Source organism: Gymnodraco acuticeps, unplaced genomic scaffold (assembly GCF_902827175.1).
Source record: "Gymnodraco acuticeps unplaced genomic scaffold, fGymAcu1.1, whole genome shotgun sequence".
Taxonomy (NCBI): domain Eukaryota; kingdom Metazoa; phylum Chordata; class Actinopteri; order Perciformes; family Bathydraconidae; genus Gymnodraco; species Gymnodraco acuticeps.
The window spans coordinates 339,838-361,419 of record NW_022991273.1 but is presented as its reverse complement, the minus strand read 5'-3'; the positions used below and the strand labels follow the sequence as shown (position 1 = coordinate 361,419).

At 42.7% G+C, this 21,582-nt stretch overlaps 1 protein-coding gene and 1 long non-coding RNA gene across 2 annotated transcripts in view; one reads left to right on the top strand and one right to left on the bottom strand.

Moving 5' to 3' along the window:
- Window positions 1-21,582, bottom strand: part of LOC117562065 (receptor-type tyrosine-protein phosphatase gamma-like) — a 323,613-nt gene that overhangs the window by 29,705 nt on the left and 272,326 nt on the right. The window contains 4 exon segments of the mRNA XM_034239841.1: window positions 2,256-2,297; window positions 2,300-2,404; window positions 3,139-3,284; window positions 4,459-4,624. Coding sequence (XP_034095732.1) covers window positions 2,256-2,297; window positions 2,300-2,404; window positions 3,139-3,284; window positions 4,459-4,624 — 459 coding nt within the window.
- Window positions 14,624-15,045, top strand: LOC117562070. The gene is made up of 2 exons (XR_004571482.1): window positions 14,624-14,753; window positions 14,871-15,045. It is a non-coding gene; the product is annotated as an uncharacterized LOC117562070 (long non-coding RNA).

Genomic DNA, 21,582 nt, shown 5'->3' with positions numbered 1-21,582 from the left:
TCCGTTTGCGCGTTCACGCGTAGGGTCCGCCATATTAAGGGATGTCCCAAACCAACGAGTGTGGAGCGGTGTGGAGGGGGAGTGGGCTATCGAGCCCTCAAACAGCGAGTCTGCATCGGTGCTGACTTGAGACCGGTCTCTACCTGACCGGAGTCACGCTGTGTGTGTCCGTCAGGAAACACGCTGTTTACAAGTAGTTCCAGCAAACATCTACTGATAAACTACGATGTTAACAACCTCATGATAGCCTCATATGTTTTTAACTTAGGATCATACCTGTGTTTAGTCTAGAAAAAGGTAAATGTGGGCATGTTATTATAAAGTTGTGTATATTTACAGACCGTTGCAAAAACTAAGAAGCTTATAAACATCAGGTTTAAAACTAAAAGAGCTTTGAAACACAATGAAAGATGTTTGGAGTTTTATTTTAGTTATTCATTTAAACTTTTTGTCAAAGAGATGCTGATTTGAAACCGTTGTTACATACAGTTACGGCATTTCCTGTTTCTACCGAAGAGAGGGGAGGCCGTCCCAAAGCTTGCTGCTGTATTTACTCCCTCCATCTGACAGGAGGGAGACTCGTTGAGCTGCGAGTGTGGCTACAGACGGAGTTCACTCCGTCACGGAGGGGTAGAGTCGAGGGAGTGGTTTGGGATTGGGCCTTAAGAGCAATGGGACGTCCTTTCCTCCGGAGCGTCATGTGAAGCGACGTCCGTTTGTGATGACACTGCACAGCTGATCATCTGACAGCAGCTCTGTCCCCGTTATTTCCACACACACCCCCGCCTCTGTTAGTACACATTTACTGACTCTAACATTTGTATCATCTGTTGGAGACCCAAATAAATAAAATAAAATAAGAACTAATTCTCAAAAAAGATAAACGCCATTCTTAAAATGTATAAACGAACAATAGTTAGATTAATGTTGATTAGAGTGCACAATAGAAATAAAATAATTGAGAGAAGAAAAAGAGATATGTTATCTTTCAAAACCCAGTTAGATTAACATTCATTGGATTGCACACTTTGTGTGTTTGTGTGGATATGTAGCACATTAACATTTTAATAGTACTTAATGACTGACTGAATGGAAATGACAATACATGAAAATGTAAAACGAAAAAAGCGATCAAGAAAATGTTTCCAAAAAATGAATAAAATGATTTTTGACCACTTTGTTGTTCAGATATATCACATATTTGTAACTAAATGAAACATGAATTGAAACAAAACACGGTATAAACTGAGGAGTGACTCCCGTGAGGTTCATGTGCTTTCTTGACTCCGCTGGGAAACGGCTCTCATGTCAAGAAGCATCAGATCAGTGCATGCGTGCATCAGTGAGCGATACACAGTAAGGGGGCGGGGCGAGTGTCTGAGGATTTCATCGAAGGATGGTCTGGTGGTTCCTCGGATATCGCTCCTCCATTATCGCTCCTCTGGCAAAAATATGGCCATTGGGACGCTACACAAGATGGCGCAGACAAATCAACTTCCGGTGAGACCGAGACCGAGGAGCGAGGAAATGAAAAATAAGAGAAGTGAGAAAGGGCCCTAGTCCTAAATGGGTTGTTGGAGCTCCTGCCCCCCCCCCCCCTCCCCCCCTCCCCCCCTCCCCCCCTCCCCATCTCCCCCTCCCTGTGAGCCCAGTGTGCTCTGATTGGTCAGCTCACCCACTCTGTTCTGATGAGTCTACCACCGTTACAGCGTTATCAGTGATTATGTTTTACAATGGCGTTTGTTAGCAACCAGAAAGTGACACCAGTAATGACAAACAGATGAGAAAGCTGCGTGGGGTCTGGGTGCCGTGTTGGCGGGACGTTGCGCGGCTCGCTGCTGAGAGGAGCGGACAGTGTGAGCTTGGTTCATTTCCTGCTTGCTGTATGGGATCTGCGAGACAGTGAGACATCGCGAATGGACGCAGGAAGGGGGGGGGGGGTGGGTGCTGAGGGGGCTGCACTTTCTGCGAGGCTCCACTTTCCAGAGTTTTACTCGCTACAGGGTGTACTTTGAGGGTTTGTGACTTTGCAGACCGTTTACATGCATACAAACCTTCATAACACACAAGGGGACGGGTAATAGCCGGAAAAGCATGACATGGGACCTTTAAGCCTCTTGACACCGTATGCTGATAGTTCAAAGCTAATCATAGTAGGCTAATAAGTTGGTAAGATAATAGTTAGCAGGTAATGCAACCTTACTCAGCAGCAGTTACATTAACGAGGCGAATGCTGAATGAGAGTTTGAAATCACCTTAAACTGTCTCTCCAGATGTGTGCGCACCGCTCCTCCCTGGTTGTCCTGATGTTGTGGAAGTAGCTGTGAAGCTGGCTCGCTGCCACCTCTGTCTCCTTCCCCAGAATGGCTTCCATCAAGGCATCGTGGATGAAGATGTACTGCTCCTGGATCAGCCAAACGTTGAGAAAAAATACCTTTAGAGGCTCGTCTGTTTGACATGCCCAAACCATACGTTTGCATTCCAATAGCAATTTTGAAATAATACAAGTATGAGTTACAGGCCTTTTGGGGATTTTCTTAAGACATGAATGTTCAACAACGAAGAAATGAACTCTCTTTCCTGTGCATACGGTTGAAAAAAGTGATATGATGTATCAGCCAAACCAACCACACATGCATTCCAAACATAACACCCTCCTGAAAGATGCAAGAGGAGTCAGTTAAACTTATATTAACAATGTGTTTACAATGATTGGTCAAACAAAGTCGTTTTGTGCGCTCAAACAGTCCGTCAAAGATGGCCAATAGTAATTTCCTGCATGTGTGACAGTCCAGGCTTCATGCCTTCCAGGTGACTTTCTCCATGTTGGTCCTCGCATGGCCTGTCTTCTAATGAATCGGTCTGGTGAGTTTTTACAAAGATAACTTTTGCAGGGTGTAACGTTTCCATATATTGGGTATGTACATTGATGTTAACCACTGAATACATTCTAAACATGATCCTCTGGCATTTATTCATTACACCTTAATGTGAAACTCTTGGTTACCATAATTAGGCCTGTATTATAAACAGGAAGGATGGATGAAGCATGGGGTACCGGGCAAGCAGAAACCTGTTAGACTTATCTCGGGTAAAGCAGCACTAACAAACATTTCTCATACACACAGAGATACACACCTCAGTCTGGACTAGGTAGTTGCGCTGGGTACGAATGTGTTTGAGGAAGCCAAGAACATTCACTGTGCTCTTGTCTCTGATCTGCCGCAGCATGCTGTCCAGCACCATGTAGGTCCCGGTCCGACCCACTCCAGCACTGCAGCACAAACCAGGCCAAAGACATGGCATATTTATATTCTCATTACGCATTTAATTCACTGTTGTTGTTGTTATTATGTAAGGGTCTACATCAAAGATAAATACCTTTAAATGAAACAAAACAATTGAAAAATAGAAACGTACTTCTTATAAAATATATATTTCCCAAATTGCTATTGAGCAAAACAAAACACAAATGATTGGAAGTCCAGATATAGGAGTGCCCAGTGGCTCACAGTCTTCATGGTGTAATTATCCTGTCACGTCAGACTGTGAATGTTTCAGGATGTTAAAAATGACCATACCTATTTTTGGTCTGCATGCTCTTTCGAAACTTGCTATGCTACTGGAAGTAAATGTTTTATTTTCCCTGCGATATCATAAATGAAGTTAACGGGAGGAAAGTACTCGCCATTTTCATTTCACGCATGTGTGACTGTGCCGTCAAGCTTCCCAGAAGATTTTTCTTTCATTTTGGGCATCCATTATTCTTAAAGACATGGTAGCCTTGTTGGCATGTGTACTCTCACATTGAAATGTAATCAGAATGATGAACACAGACTACTCTCAGATTCAGGGCTTCCTGTTTCCTCCAGAGCAGCAGAGTGAACATGAGTGTGTGTATGTGTTCTGTTTTTGCCTGAGCGGGAGGATGTGTGTGTGTATTTGCCAGTACAAATGGTAATAATGAGTGGTGTGTCTGCAGCCACAGCGCGAGGCAGTGTGACACGTTATTATCGACGCTCACAGACGTTAGCAGAGCGCTTCATACTGAATCCCCCGGTCCACAGTCAACGGACAATTACCAGCAACTTCCCCACCTACCTTACTGTAAAATGCCCTAAATACAAGCTTGCAACTGTGACAGCAGGTTCAATAAAGCTGTTTGGATATGCAGTCGTTGCAAAAGCAAAGCAGGTTAGGTTCATTTGTAATATCTCTGCCTTGAGGCTCTACAAAAAGTGCTTTATTCAAAGTAAATCAAGGATGACATTGATGCCTCTGTTCACAATAATCCAAAAGACCTTAAATTAAAGTGTACAACAACAAAATAAAATAGTCAAAATGACCGCACACACGATGAATAGGGATCAACAGTTAATAACTCTGGTGAAAGATGGATGAGTGGTGGAGGGGGTACAGTCAGTACAGTGGGATGTTAAATCAGTACCTGCAGTGGACCCAGCATGGGTCCCATGTCAGGCAGCTGTGCAGCGGAGGACCTGCGGACAAAGGTGAGGATGGGCAGGGTGTACTCCGGGACCCCCATGTCGGGCCACTGGGTGTAATGATACTGAAACACCGTCCGCTCACTCTGCGCCCGCGCCTTCCCGCTCCCCTTCCCACCCTGCATGGTGATAAGAAGCAAAGAGAGGAGGATGGCATCAAAGCTTTGAACGTATCAAACTGGGAGAGGGACAAAAAAAAGAACAATTACATACGTAACCTCTAAAATATGTTACAGTTTTTGCAATTAATCACAAACCTTTTATTATTATTCAAATATTTGTATTGATTTTCCACATATAACAAACAGCAGCACTCAACATTAAAAAATACAGCACACACAGAAAGTATACAAAATATCAATTGACATCCAGAGGAGATACAAAATATGTATATAGAAAGTAAACGTACACATTGTTTTGCAGGTCACCCTTGAAAAAGAGATCTTTTGATCTCAAGGGGCTTTCACCTGGTTAAATAAAGGCTACAAACACATAAATTATGAAATTAAAAACTACATGGTTAAATAACCAATTGTAAAAATGAAAACATAAATGATTTAAAAACAATGTGGTGGGGTGGGGGGGTTGGCTACGTTATTTCAATGTTAGATAATTCGTTCTCAAAGTAGGGCAGAAATGGTTGCCAGACCTTATAGTACTTTGCGATAGTGCCCCGGGTAGTGTGCTTTAGCTGCTCAAGTTTAAGATGGGACATTACTTCCTCTACCCAGCGCTTGTGAGACGGCGGTGCAGCCTTCTTCCAACTAAAGAGTATCAGACGTCTTGCAAGTAGGGTAGAGAATGCCACAGCCTCAGCCTGATCAGTTGTTATTCGTGTCTCCTCCTATGTGACCACGCCAAATAATGCCGTCAATGGGTTAGCATCCACCACCGTGTTACACATGTACGAAAAGGTTTTTAACTATACCAGTCCAAAAAGGGGGCCAGTTTTGATAGAGCCAAAACATGTGACTTAGGCTGGCCGGGTCCCGACTGCACCTGATGCAGGTTGGGTCTAGACCTGGGTAAAATCTGGACAGTTTACTTGCAGATAGATGTGACCTATGCAGAACCTTAAATTGTAGCAGCCCATGTCTAATGCACATTGAGGATGAGTGGACAAACCGAATGGTTTTTTTTTTTTAACCAGTTTAGCCCTGAGCCTGTTTTCCAGGTCTCAGGCTCGAAAATGACATTCCCAGAACAAATTACTATATCTTCCCTTCTAAAAGGGTTAAATTAATAATCTTTTCTCTCAAAGTAATGATAAACCTGTGAGTTGGATGTAGAAAAGTCAGAATCAATATAGATGTTTTTTATTTTAAAGAAAATTCAGATTGAACATGGTAAAAAACTGTAAATGATAGTGTCCGTCCAAAACATATTTTGTACTTATAGTGAAAACTAACCTTGGATGATGGGTTAGTAGACTAAAAGCTTTAGGAATCCAAAGTACAACATATAATAAGTACCCTGTATCAAGATTGATGCAAAACAAGTGATATTTGACCTTTTTAGACAGATTTAGCAAAAAAACCCTCTTCTGGGGCCATTTGGGTGGATTTTCCTTATCTCTGGCCCCTCTTCTTCGATTTTGACATGTGACATCTCTTTCTGACCGTGAGAGCCAATAGAATCGAAGGGACATCGTCCCGCACACACTCATGTTAAAAAAAGATCGCGTCTTCGCGTGCCCAGTTTTGCTCCAGAGTGAAGCTGTCTCTAGGTCTGACATCTCAAAACCGAAAAGCAGATTTATTGCTCATGGATTATCATAAATCATTCAAAGTGACACAGACACATTGGATTAACCTATGGATTAACTTCAGCATCGTTTTTTATCGTTTTAATGCCATTGAAGACCACTTTTGACCAGACAACGACACAGGTGAGACATTTTGCTGTTTTTAGCTAACTAGCTCCATATGTTTTGATGTCTGTTCTTGTCATTATCTCCGATAATTCGTATAATTGAGTGATATTGAGGGTACCCATCGATTATGTGTCCCCTCACGATGTGAAACGATGGGTTGGATGTGCAGCAAAGATAAATAATAAGGTTTTGTGAGTGAATTTCGGTGCAGTCATCTGTTAGCATTTTTCGCTCGTTGCTAATTCAGAGGCTCAGCGTTAGCATTGTGGTTTTTTTTTGGAAAAAAACGTTTAAATAATCAGTTCGATGAGTTTCTTTCCGTTACATGGATATAAAACATTCATAGTTTATTAAATGAACATGCCCTCAGATGCCCTTTCTGCAAGATATTGCAGGAGGCCCCCATTACCGGGGTCTCTCTGGCTTAACAGGCTAAAAAGATCTTTAACACACCTAATCTCTCTCCCATGCCATAACCGAAAAGATGGATCAGTGACAGATGGAGACAAATTTACATTTGCCAGAATTGGGAAAGCAACAAGTGCCTGTTTGTGTTTGAAATGAATTCTAAACTGAGTCCATATCTTTAGAGAGCCTTGGATGACTGGGTTATTCGTCCAGTAGTTTTTACTCAAGGATAGTTGAGCGCAAATTAAAGAGCAAAGTGACACTGGATTACTTGAATGCTGCTCCATTACAGACCAAACTGGGGATTCGTCCGTCACATCAACCCAAAACATCAGCTTGTGGATGTTGGCAGCCCAATAATAATACAAATAATTGGGTAAGGACAAACCACCCTCCCCCTTTGGCCTTTCAAAATACTCTTTCCTAATTAGAGGTACAGCTTTATTCCAAATGAAAGTGGAAGTGCATTTATTTAATTCCCTAAAGAAGGATTTAGGGATGAAGATTGGGATTGCCTGAAACAGAAATAAGAACCTGGGCATGATCGTCATTTGAACAGAATTAATCCTGCCAGCTAGTGACAGGGCCGACCATCTCTCCATGTCCAGTTTAGCCTTATCAAGCACTATTTTAAAATGATTGTCCATCAGCTATTTGTATTTGTACGTGACACAGACACCTAGGTATGTAAAGTTGATCTGACTGAAATTATGATTTTAAATCTCAAAACCTCTACAGTATCTGTCAGGCAGAAACTTGGGACAAGTAATTTGACTGAAACCTTAAAACTGAACTAACTGGACTGCTAGGGTTAACTTTGATTTAAACATTTGTAGAATACTAAGAGCTTTATTGAGTAGGTGTAACTGTATTAAGGGTTAAACTCATAACTTTATAACTTAGGGTTTAATGTAATTGTAAAACCATTGGGCCACTGAAAATACACAATAACAACTCAGGAGGGAGCCAGTCTAGATTTCCTTTTGAGGGCCACCAGCTGCAGAGAGTTAACTAATTAAAGGGACGTGGCCCCACAGCTGTGAGAACTCAGCAATCAGGTGTCCATTTTAGGTAGCACGTTCCTGGAGCGTCAGACAGACGAAGACTGACAAAGACATTAGAGTCCTGCGGGAGTCACGAGGGAGGCAAATCCTACTTTGATTGAGCTAAGTATCGCTGGTGTTTTATTTTGTTTTTTAGCCCCTCATGCTATAATCATGTGTATTTTCTCCATTCCTGTTTATGTGTCTTCTCGCAATTATCACTGGCCCCGTGTATCTCCTAATCGATATAACCGGCCTGCTCTCGTCTATCCCACATGCTCCACTGAGATCCAAAATCTAGTTTCAGGTGGCCTGTGGAACTGCCAGTCAGCTGTTCCTAAGGCTGACTTCATCTCTGGCTACGCCTCCCTGCAGTCTCTGGATTTCCTTGCTCTTACTGAGACGTGGATTACTCCATCCAACACATCCACCCCAGCAGCTCTCTCCACAGCATATTCCTTCTCCCATACACCCAGACCCACTGGCAGAGGAGGTGGCACTGGTCTCCTGCTCTCTCCCAAATGGAGCTTTTCCCTCTTCAAGCTACCTAATTTCACTCCTTCCACCTTTGAATTCCATGCCGTCACAGTAACCCATCCTATACAATTAACCATTGTTGTTCTCTACCGTCCACCAGGCGCCTTGGGGGACTTCTTGGAGGAATTAGATCATCTCCTCTCACACATCCCTGAAACTGGTCCTCCCGCTGTACTTCTCGGAGACTTCAACCTCCAGACAGGGAAGATAGACGAACTAACATCTCTGTTAACCGCCTTTGCTTTCTCACTGTCTCCTTCCCCACCAACTCATAAAGCTGGCAATGTCCTTGATCTCATATTCTCAAGGAACTACACTACTTCTAACCTCTCTGTAAACCCGCTCCACACATCCGATCACTTCTTCATTTCATTCTCTCTACCCCTTTCCAAACATAACAAACTAATCTCTTCTCATCCTGCACCTGTCCGCCGTAACCTTCGTTCCCCACTCCCCCCTCTACCTTTGCCTCATCGGTGCTCTCAGCCCTCCCTTCATCTGACTCGTTCCAACTCCTGCCTCCAACCTCTGCTGCAGAAACTCTCCTCTCTACTCTCTCATCCTCTCTGGACTCTCTCTGTCCTCTCACATCTCGGCAGGCTCGTCAGTCCCCTCCTGCTCCCTGGCTAAATGATGCACTGCGTGCTAATATAACCGTCCTTAGGGCAGCAGAGCGGAAACGGTGGAAATCCAAACACCATGACGACCTCCTAACGTGCACGGTTGTGGCATGACCACCAAAACAGAAAGATATGGACACAAGATGTGTGCAAATGTATTTAGTTTCCTATCCATGTGGACATGATTTAAGTGGGGGGGGAGGTACCCTCACACCCTATAGGGGGGTCCGGGGGCATGCTCCCCCGGGAAGGTTTGTTTTTAAATGTTGAAGTTAAAAGCATCAATCTGGTGCACTTTGAGAGCAACATTAGGAGATCTATGGATCCATCTCTCAACACACATATGAAACAGAACTGTAAGCAGATTTATTTTTCTTTATGAATATTTAACAAATCACTCGTCAGCTTCTTATATTTGTTAGCATAGCTAGCTAACCATATGCTAATAACAACAAAGTTATTGACTGTATGATCAGTATTACAGGTGAACAGATCGCCACTGGGCTTTCAACTAAAGACACAGCTACGCAAAAAACTGCGGCATGTGTACGGCTCCTTATGGGTGTAATTTGTGAAGTGCCGGAGCGGTGTTCTGGTGCTCTCCGTCAGAACTGCACCCCTGTCAGACGAGACATATACCACGTGATGACACGTTAGGCTCGTGTTGTGTTCAAGGACCCTGATCTTGGCCAGGAAAAACAGGCAATCGCTTTTTTTATTTGTTTGCGGTCTAGATTTCTTCAATTTCTTTTTGCGTGTGTTTATAAATTAACTCGAGGGCCGTACCAAATGGTCTCGCGGGCCGTATACGGCCCGGAGGCCGGAGGTTCCCCACCCCTGTCCTAACCTATCAGGCTCTCCTATCCTCTTTCTCTGCTTCGATCTCTCAGGCAAAAAGCACTTTCTTTCAAGATAAGATCCAATCTTCCTATTCCAATCCCAAAAAACTATTTTCCATCTTCTCCACCCTCTTGGACCCCCCCAAAGCCCTTTCCCCCTCCTCCCTTCTGTCAAGCGACTTTGTTAACCACTTTGAAAAAAAGGTTGATGATACCGCTGGGTCACCAGACCCTCCTTTCACCCACACACTGACCTCCTTTTCCCCTCTCTCTCCAAGTGAGGTTCTTACCCTCATTACCTCTGCTCGTCCTACCACCTGTCCTCTGGACCCTATCCCTTCAAACCTCCTTCAAACTATCGCTCCTGATATTCTACAATTTCTCACCCATTTCATCAACACTTCTCTAACTTCTGGTCACTTTCCAAACAGTCTCAAGGAGGCAAGAGTAAACCCTCTCCTAAAGAAACCCACTCTCAACCCGTCTGATGTTATAAACTACAGGCCTGTCTCTCTCCTCCCGTTCCTGTCTAAAACACTTGAACGCGCTGTCTTTAAACAACTCTCCTGTTATCTCCATCAGAACAACCTTCTGGATCCGCACCAGTCTGGTTTCAAGGCAGGTCACTCCACAGAAACTGCCCTCCTTGCTGTCACTGAGGAACTGCACACGGCTAAAGAAGCTTCCCTCTTCTCTGTCATCATCCTTTTGGACCGGTCTGCTGCATTCAACACGGTGAACCATCAGATCCTCCTTCGCACTCTCCAAGAACTTGGAGTTTCAGGCTCTGCACTTTCCCTCATCACCTCATACCTCAAAAATCGTACCTACAGGGTTACTTGGAGAGAGTAGTAGTAATGATACCGCTTTCGTCTCATTAGTATGCATAAAAAGTGACAGGTGGACACGCCCCCAATTATGCAAACGAGCTAAGTCCCGCCTCCCATTGTTCGCGATCCTTTGATGTGAGGGTGAGGGGTCATCACCCCCTAGGGGTGAAATGCCCCCCTGTGTAGCGCCTTTGTTCGAGATCCTTTTGATGTGTGTTATGTGAAAAGCCCCCGGGCTAGCGCCTTTGTTGTCTAATTATTTGATGTGTTGATTAAGTCTCTTTGAAGCTGTATTGTATGGCCCCCCTCAGAGCCCTTTTGTTGTCTAATCTAATTATGACGTCTAATCTAATTAGCCTTTGGTGTTTGCCCTTTGATGTGAAGTGTTATAACAGGCTGGTGTGACTTCACACTGGTGTGCTATAAACCTTTTATGTTAATCTAGGTGTCTCTTTGAAGTTATGTGTGAGACTGTCTACCCAGCCCCCCCTCCCAGCCTCTCCCCCTTTTCTACCCCTTCAGGGGCTATGACGCAACAAATAGTGGGGGGTGGAATTAGGTAGAAATACGCTCAAACGAAATAACAAGACAGCAATTCCATTTTACCCCCGTCACCTTTTCAAAAAAGAAAAATGGCAAGAGACGCCTCGAATGGGGGTTAATCAGCCTGTGACAACTTACATCCATCCGTCCGTAGCGTCAGTCAAGAAACGAATGCAGCAGCAGTGCGGGGGTCAGACGCCTACAGTCTGTGCACAAACTTATCTCGTGCCCTCTTTTGGTCATGCGCGCGTTCATGTGTGTTGGAGGAGGGGCTCTGTGAGGAAGTGGCAGATTTTCCCCCGGTTTGACTGCAAAAGCCTCTCACTTTCTACAAATGATCTAACCCTTACCTTTAAGAACAATTCACACACACACACACACACACACACACACACACACACACACACACACACACACACACCACACACACACACACACACACACACACACACACACACACACACACACACCACACACCACACACACACACGTTGGAGCCCCCCCTTGATGTGGAATGTTGAGATAAGCCTGGGGTGTAAATGACTATGTTAATTAACACACTCTCTGTGAGATGAGAAGAGAGGGATGAAGTTAGTTTTTAAAAACAGAAATAAGCTCAAATTAAATAAAAACAGCCATTAATTTTCACTCACATTTAAAAACGTTATTGTCCTCTCTATATTTGATTCAGGGTTTGTTTTAAATGATGTGTGCTGGCTAAGGATGTTTCTTTTCAAGTTTTTGTGAAACTGTTAACTACAAGAAGTATCTGTTTGCAAAGAGGTTATTTTCAAAAGATCTTATTTAGGTTTTAATAGTGATACCTAAGGATATTCTCTTTTAGTATATGGATTTGTGAACTAATGTGTAATTACTTTTATTAACTATAAGAAAAGTCTCTCTGAAGACGGAAATAATAAAACAATTTAAAAACATGATATTGTCTTTTTTAATCATTATTTTACACCACTGTAAGGAACCCCAATATGAGGTGGTAATATTATAATTCTGCTGTATCCATAAAAGAGAAGTTTTCTTAAAATGTGTTTCCTATTCCATTTCACTTCATGACGGCTCCAGGGTGCTGATCAGGACAAAAGAAAAGCTGTATGAAGACGCGTAGCTAATTACCTGGATAAAAGGACTCATCGATTGGTCAGTTTTTTTTAGGGGTTGACAAGGCACTGTTATTTGGTATTTTATAAGGCGACAAGATCTCTACAGTTTGAAGAAACTAGAGGATGAATTATCCTACCATTCCAGCTCTGCGCTTTATTGACCTGGACGCCATCACAAAACAATGTGGTAAGTACTTATCTTATAATATCATGCAATTATTAATTGTTGTTTATATATATATATGTGGATAGTATATTATTAGATACTTAAAAAATATTATGTTTTTCTGTTTGCAGTAGAGATCCTGTGTGCTGAAAACCCTAATGTGTGGGGTCATAGGATTATTGAAATACTAGGTGAGTTTCTTTTTTACTTCTTTTTAACATGTTTTTAATTAGAAAAGTATAGAGTAATATGGTGTAGATCAGGGGTGCCCAACCAGTCGATCGCGATCGACCGGTCGATCGCGGGGAGATTCCCAGTCGATCGCGAGATGTGTCTAAAAATAGAACAACAATATTCTGTTTTATCGTTAATGTCCAATATCATAATCTTCCCGTAACAGAATAATGCACTTGAACGCACCAAAGCTTTGTGATTGGCCGGCGTGACCCCATGTGTGGGGGCGTGGCTGATGGGCAGTGGGCACTATTTCGCTGACGTTGTCCGTGTCAACAGGAGTGACAGTCCACACACACATTTATGGCAGAAGCAAAAAAGCCCAAAATATATCATTTTCACTCCGAGTGGGAGGATGATTATTTTTGTATCTATTCCAATTCAAAGTCCATCTGTCTCATCTGCAATGCGAGCGTGGCTTTATCGAAGAAGGGTCATTTAGGAGCGGCATTTCAAAACAGTGCACAAACGCTACGAGACGGAATTCCCTCCAAATTCTGCCCTACGCTCCCAAAAGGGGAGGGGCCTGAAGTGACAGCTAAATGCACAGCAGTCCATTTTCACCAGGCTCAACAACAAGAGCAAGCTGCTACCAGAGCATCTTATCGTGTCAGTCACGTTCTTGCGAAACACATGAAGTCTTTCAAAGACGGCGAAGTTGTGAAAAGAAGCATTCCCTGGAGGCTGCCGACGCGCTTTTTGGGGGACAGTAAAATAACAGTAGCATTTCAACAGGTTTTTGATATAATAAAAACTCAAGTTGGATACCGTTTGTTTGAACTTATTCATTATAATTATTGTACAAAATGGTATAAAGAATGCAAACTTAAATTGATTATAGTCTATTATCAATTCAGGTTAAGAAACTAGTGTTGCTTGCATCCTATTTTAAAGGCATTTATTTTTATACTCTACTAAAATGCAACAAAAAAAGGGTTTGATTCTATTAATTTTGTCTTTTTTATTGCACTTTGGCAGCAGATTCCTGAGTAGCTTCAGATCTGAGTTGTCTTATTAGTAAGCCTAATTTTAATGGCAACGAAAGGGTTCAGACTCTTTTCTTTTTTTCCTGTGTCATGTGGCAGCACTTTTCAATGTTTCTTGAAAACATTACCCACTGTAGTGACGTGTGAATAAACTCCAACTCTGTACCAACAACACTGTTTTGTAACTTCAGTTAAATACTTGTATGTGTGTAGATTAGAAAGAGTTAAGATAAAGGATCTGCAGTATTTTATGGAGTATTAATCATACAAAGGTCATTTTTATACAAGTAGAAGTGTGTATTTACCTGGTAGGCTGTAAGTAATGGCTACGTCTCTCTATTTGGACTGGTAGATCTCGGCAGACTGGCAACTTTAAAAGTAGCTCTTGGTTCAAAAAAGGTTGGGCACCCCTGGTGTAGATTATAATCAAATCTTTCTGTGTGTCTCAGCTCAGGATACTCTGAGTCAGATAAGGCCATGCACTATTAGTGGAAATAATCTGCTTTGTACTTGGAGCCTACCTTAATTCACCCCCTGTGGAAAGTGAGTATATTTAAACTAATTGTATTTTATTTTGAAATCAAATATGTTTTTTATGTGCAAAGTATCCCAGAATAACGTTTTTTTTTTTACTCTTTTGTTAAAAAAGGTGGCGAAGTCTACAACACTGACAGAGGCTCTGTGTATCAAAACTTTCCCCCTGTGGAGTTCACACACAATCTACCATTTGAAGTAACAGACCCCCTGAGGACAGCCGTCGCCCTCCCCCGGGACACAGATAACCAGGCATACACCCCCCTTTTCAACGCCCCCCTGCAACCGCTGGAGTCTGAAACCTTCCTGCAAATTCCACCAGAACTGCAGGCCGATTTTGACACTTACAGTGCCTATCTGGATGACTTTGAGTTACAACCAGACATGCTCATATCGAGTTAGACAGACTCAGCCCCTAGTCCTCAGGTCGAGGGTGAACCATCAGCACAGACTCTGCGTGAGATTCAGGCCGATATATCACTCCTCACAGATCCCCTCCTGACGGGATATCACCCCGGTAAATGAGTTTTATGGTTATTTTACAAGATGTTTGATAAAGGAATAGTCGTTAAATGTATAACCATGTGTTTTTCAAATACTTATCCTTCTTTTTCTCTGTCTTTTTTCTGTATAGATCAGTCAAGCTATTACCAGGTGGACCCCCACTGCTGTTATTGCCAACTTTATGGACACACCCACTGAATAAGCTGGAGGGTCTCATGTAAATTGATGCCGATGTAACCGACCGGTATGTTTCTTCAGCTGTGACAAATGTATTTCTGATTTGGTTTCATAAACGGTCAAACATGGATGATTTAGCAGATAGAGAATTTTATTTTCTTCAGTCTATAAACGACATAAATGAACTAAGCAGTGATGAGGAATTCGTGTATGGAGATATGTCATTTCCTCAGTGTTCAGACAATATCAATGAGTTAAACGACGAAGAACCTACCACCTCATCACAAACAAAATCAAGCCATCCCACAACCTTAGATAGCGCTTTGGAATGGGTATTAGCATACTATCAAAACTCTGACACTTACCCCGGTCTCGGGCTTTTAAATCAGCTCGCAGACGGAGTAAGCCATCTGAATGGAGTAAATAGCATAGCTTCAACCATTGCGGAATCACCAGTTTCCATCGTGCAGAATGGTGGATACGTTAGTGACTCAGAATCACCAGTTTTCTCCATGCAAAGTGGTGGACATGTTGATCAGAATGACACCCCGAATGCTTCAGAATCACCACCCCCCCTCGTTCCAACATGGAGGGGGGGCTAACCGAAATGCCACACCAAGTGTTTTGTCTCGACCTGTATTCAATAACACAGAACTGCGTCAGTCTCTAGTCCTACCCCCTCCTAATAATGACGAAGCAGACTTTACATCCTATTATGGGGTTCTGATGAACAATGTACAGGATATGGTAAATGATGCTTTTTCACGGGCAGATAGGGAAGATATTGTTCAGGTTGAGCTCCGGGGTGAGCAGCTACAGGCTAATGTGTCAGCCATTTTGAATGCTAATGATGATAATCTAGCTGATTTTGAGGAGGCCCTGTTCAATGCTGTACAGTCACATTTGGAGGTAATTGCAGACAGTAACCTCGAGTTAGTGGTGCAAATTGTACAATCTGGTGGTGGTGGTGCTAAAATATTGGCTGGTAAAATGTTAGACAATGAGATTGTTAAAAAGAAGAGGCGTTTTCTGTACGTGGTACAGAATCCGTCCAACCAGCTATGTTTTGCTATTAATTTAGCACTGTTGTTGCATGACAACCTCACTGATAAAGAAGGTTTTGAACGTGGTAAAGATATTCAGAGGAGGGTGGGTTTGACAGATCAGACAGCTGTGACATTCAACGACATTGTTAAATTCGAAGAGAGTTTAAAATGCACGATTGTGGTATTTTACAGAGGCGATGAAGATCGTACTCACTGTAAATTCCAGACAGAGGGTCCCAAACGAGACAAAACTGTGTTTTGTTTCTCTTCAAAAACCACTACTATGGGATTAAAAACTTGAAGGGGTTTTTAGGCTCTCCATATGTCTGTGAACATTGCTACACAGGCTACAGCTCTCAATGGCATCATTCCTGTACTGGTCATTGTTATGTCTGTCTTGACCCCTCATGTACTCTGGACGAGTTTAAACCCATCTTTTGTAAAGACTGTAACAAAACGTGTCGTACGGCTGGCTGTCACTCTCGACATAAAAAACAGACACAAAGATCATCAGACATTGCCAGTATCTGCGATTTACACAAAAAGTGTGTAGATTGTCAACTTTCCTACTACACTCCCAAGAGTAGTGCAGATAAAACACACAAGTGTGCGGTGAAAAAATGTAAGACATGCAAGGAAAAATTACCCTCTGCTTCTACAGCCGATGGTGAAAAACATCTGTGTTACATCAGAGTGTTGCCCAAAGAGACAGAACACAATGACAACATTGTGTTTTATGATTTTGAAACCATGGCTGGGGCAGATGGTGTACATGCCCCCTTCCTGGTGTGCACAAAAACCCTTGCGGGTGAAATTTGGGTCTCGGAGGGCACCGACTGTGCACTGCAGTTTCTGACACACTTTAGGCGTCCAAAGTTCAAAAATGCAACCTTCATCGCTCACAATGCTAAGGGTTTTGACAGCTATCTCATTATCAATGCAATGTTAGAACAAGGATTAAAACCCTCTTTGATAATGCAGAGAAGTAAAGTGATTTATTTTACTGACCAGGATTTCGGACAAAAGTACATAGACTCACTGTCTCATCTCTCTATGCGTTTAGCAGCAATGCCAAAAGCTTTGGGATTTGAAGATAAAATCAAGGGATACTTCCCACACAGTTTCAGCTCTAAGGCTAATCTGAGTTATATCAGACCTTACCCCCCAGCATACTGTTATGGGATTGAACGCATGACAACTGATGAAAAAAGTGACTATTTCACCTGGTATGAGACGGTACGCACGGGTACTTTTGATTTTCAAAAGCAGGCACGGCTTTACTGTAAAAACGATGTGGACATTCTTGCCCAGGGAGCCACTTTATTTCGGAAAGGGTTTCTCGCAGAGACAGGAGTTGATCCTTTTAGTCGTGCGACCATAGCTTCTGCGTGTATGAAAGTTTTTACCACCAACTTTCTACCACCCAAAACCCTGGCAATACCACCACCCGACGACTACCGCTATGAAAACAATACGTACTCGGACGCAGGTGTTCAATGGCTAGAGTGGATAGCCCAAACAGAAGGTGTATTTATTCAACATGCGTTGAACGAAGGAGAAAAACGAGTGGGACGTTTTGTCGTGGATGGTTTTGCCGAAGTAGCCGGGGGCAAGATTGTCTAGGAATTTCTTGGTTGCTTCTATCACGGGTGTCCATCTTGCTACAAGGGCCATGAGAAAAACCCCTTGACAGGTGGCACATTTGAGCAGCTCCATGCTGCTAGTGAGGAAAAGCTGCATGAGCTACAGTCTGTTCACGGGGCCAAAGTGATCGTTATGCGTGAGCATACATGGGTTGAGATGAAAAAATCCAACCAAGATTTACAGGCTTTCCTCAGGGAATACAAAGCGCCAGAACCATTGACCCCCCCCGCGATGCTCTATACGGAGGGAGGACATGTGCTGTAAAGCTGAGGCACACGACAGCGGCAGATGAATTGGTTCATTATTGTGATTTCACTTCACTCTACCCTTTTGTAAACTGTACAGGCCTATATCCCCTTGGACACCCCCAGCTCATATTCCGAGATTTCAAAGACCCTCGCAGTTATTTTGGGTTAATCAGAGCCACAGTAGACCCTCCCAGGGGTCTTTACTTTCCTGTCCTGCCCTACCGAACTGCGGGGGGTAAGCTAGTGTTCACCCTATGAATGCGCTGAGCTTAACAACCAACAGGGGCCCTGCATGCACAGCAAAGAGGAAAGAGCATTAACAGGAGTTTGGGTGACCACAGAATTCACCAAAGCCCTGGACATGGGATACAAGATGACTCAGATCACAGAGGTGTGGCATTTTGAGAATAAAAGTGACAGCATTTTTGTAGACTATATACACACATTTTTGAAGGGCAAACAAGAAGCATCAGGTTATCCTTCAGAGGCCACAGATGATGAGAGCAGACAAAAGTATGTGGCAGACTATCATGCTAAGCAGGGTATCTTGCTGGATGCAGATAAAATAAAATAAAATCCAGCCAAAAGACAAGTGGCAAAACTATGTCTCAACAGTTTCTGGGGTAAATTTGCTCAGAGAAACAACCTGACTCAGACTAAGATTGTGACCAAAACAGAAGAATTTCTTAACCTCTTGTTTTCAGCTAAACATAAGGTTAAGTATTTCTCATTCCTCAACGACAGAACGGCTCTTGTTCAGTGGTGCTACGGTGAAAAATGCTATTCTCCTCCCAACAAGGTAGATAACATATTCGTTGCAGCATTTACCACTGCGTATGCCAGGCTGAAACTGTACAGTGAATTGGATAAATTACAGCACAGAGTCTTCTACTACGACACAGACAGTATCATCTATGTGACGAGACCGGGTGAGACTCCACTGCCCATGGGGGTTTATCTGGGGGATCTGATAGACGAACCGGGGGGCGACACAATTGCAGAGTTTGTTTCAGCAGGCCCTAAAAGTTATGCCTATCAGACCAAAAATAAAAAAAGGTGGTGATGCGTGTGAAAGGGATTACACAAACGCACGAATGTTGTGAACGAGTGAACTTTGACAGTCTGACAGATCTGGTGGAAGGCTACGTTCAAAACTCTGAGAGGGGGAGGTGTCTTCAGGCCCAGCAACACAACATTGTACGGAATAAAGAGGGTTTCGTTTTGAGAAATGTGTCATTCACCAAAAAGTTACGAGTTGTGTTTGATAAGAGACGTCTGCTAGACGGAGGAAATACTTTGCCTTTTGGGTATTGAGACAAACATGTTTTCACCCCGTCAAATTGATTTTGAGCCCCGACTACGAGTTCCTTTTTCTTGTTTAGTCGTGGGCCCCAGCGGGTGCGGAAACACTTTTTTTGTCAAGAATGTATTGCAAAATTGTATTCATGTAATGCAGGGGTGGGGAACCTCCGGCCCCCGGGCCGTATACGGCCCGCGAGACAATTTGATACGGCCCTCGAGATAACTCACGCAAAAAAGAAAAAAAAATAAGAAATCTAGACCGCAAAATAATTAAACAAGCGAGTGCCTGTTTTTCCTGGCCAAGGTCAGGGTCCTTGAACACAACACGAGCCTAACGTGTCATCACGTGGTATATGTCTCGTCCGACAGGGGTTTAGAGCTGCCGGAGAGCAGAGCACCAGAACGCCGCTCCGGGCCGGGACATCACAAATGTCAGTACCCATAAGGAGCCGTACACATGCCGCAGTTTTGCGTGGCTGTGTCTTCAGTTGTAAGCCCAGTGGTGATCTGTTCATCTGTCATACTGATCATATAGTCAATAACTGTTGTTATTAGCATCTGGTTAGCTAGCTATGCTAACGAATATAAGAAGCTTTTTCTCCAACCAGTGAGGTAAAGGCACATCTTTATATGATCATTATAGTTATACAAAAAATAAGAGAATACAGTAAACAGGTATAAAATAATATGACAGTAAAAAAAAGTTGTTATTAATAAACAAGAATACAGTTTGAAAGGGGAGTGATTTGTAAAATATCCATAAAGAAAAAGGAAATCTGCTTACAGTTCTGTTTCATATGGGTGTTGAGAGATGTATCCATAGATCTCTTAATGTTGCTCTCAAAGTGCACCAGATTGATGCTTTTCACTTCCCCCCCACTTAAATCATATTCACATGGATAGGATACTAAATTGCACACATCTTGTGTCTATATCTTTCTGTTTTGGTGGTCATGCCACAATCGTGCACGTGCGAGTCATGGTAAAATATCTGGATTAAGAGGTTGCTTTTTCTTTGCACAGCATGAAAGAAAGGCCAAATGAATGGGCTGTGATTTCAGTATTTTTAAGCAGACGTCAATAATTTGTACGGCCCTCGGAGGATGTTGAAAAAATTGAAATGGCCCTTGAGAGGAAAAAGGTTCCCCACCCCTGATGTAATGGATGTACAGCCTCAAAATATTGTGTGGATTTATACTTCTTTCCAGCCCATGTATGCTGAACTGCAGGAAAAGAATAAAAATATAAAGTTCATCAAAGATTTGCCTGAATCATTTCAAGATGAATCTCTATTTCCTCCTGATCAAAGTCATTTGATTATATTGGACGATGTTATATTTCAGGCCTCGGAGCATCCTGAAGTAGTCAGACTTTTCACCCAATACCGTCATCACAGAAATATGAGTGTTATCATGCTTACCCAAAATGTTTTTCATCAGGGGAAAAACAGTCGTACCATTAGTTTTAATACTAATTACATGGTCTTGTTTAAAAACCCCAGAGACAGATTACAGATGAACATACTTGCTCAACAGATACACCCGGGTAATAAATCATTTTTCCTACAAAGTTTTGAAGACGCTACAACGGAACCTCACGGTTATTTAATCGTAGACATGACCCCCAGCTGTCCAGACATCTACAGACTTAGATCGGGAGCACTACCTAATCAGTGGCCAGTTGTTTATGTACCAAAAACGAAAACTTGAAACAGTATGTCGGCCCGTTTAAAAAGAAACCTCTGCTGAAGGCTTTGTGTAACGCAAAGGCATCGAGGCGCAAGGATATTCTCAAGAACTGCTCCGCGGATTTTCTTCAATCACTCTGTGAGCTGTCTCTAAATCTTTTAAAGGGTAACATTCCACTATCAGGCGCTCAGTATAAGAAGCTCAAGAAACAAAAGAACATTTTCAAACTCTTGGCCGATAAAAAGACCAACTTAAAAACTAAATTCACGGCCTTAAGAAAACAATCTGGAGGTTTTCTTTTGCCGCTGCTTGGTGCTGTGATCCCCATTTTAGGACAACTTTTAGGAGGGCTCACTCGATCATGAGTCAAAAGATGTTTTTGTTATCACCTCACCAGTTTAATCAGCTCAATCAGACTGGTGTAACTAACCCCCATAGTAAGGAAACAATGAGACGCACTGCCGAAGATGTTCTGGATGAAAAAATGAGAGCAGTGTTAAACGAAACAGGATTAACCCCTTATGAAAAAATAAGAAAATACAATACCTTGCTACAGAGATATCTCACCTTACTCAAACAAGATGGGAATGAGGAACGACATATTACTTTAACTCTACCCGAAGACACAGGGTTGGTAAAAGGAGAAGAAAAGGATGGCACGTCCGATGATAAAATAAAGAACGAGGTACTTCATAACATTCCTACGCGCAGCCGTAAGAATGCCGAGTACATTATGA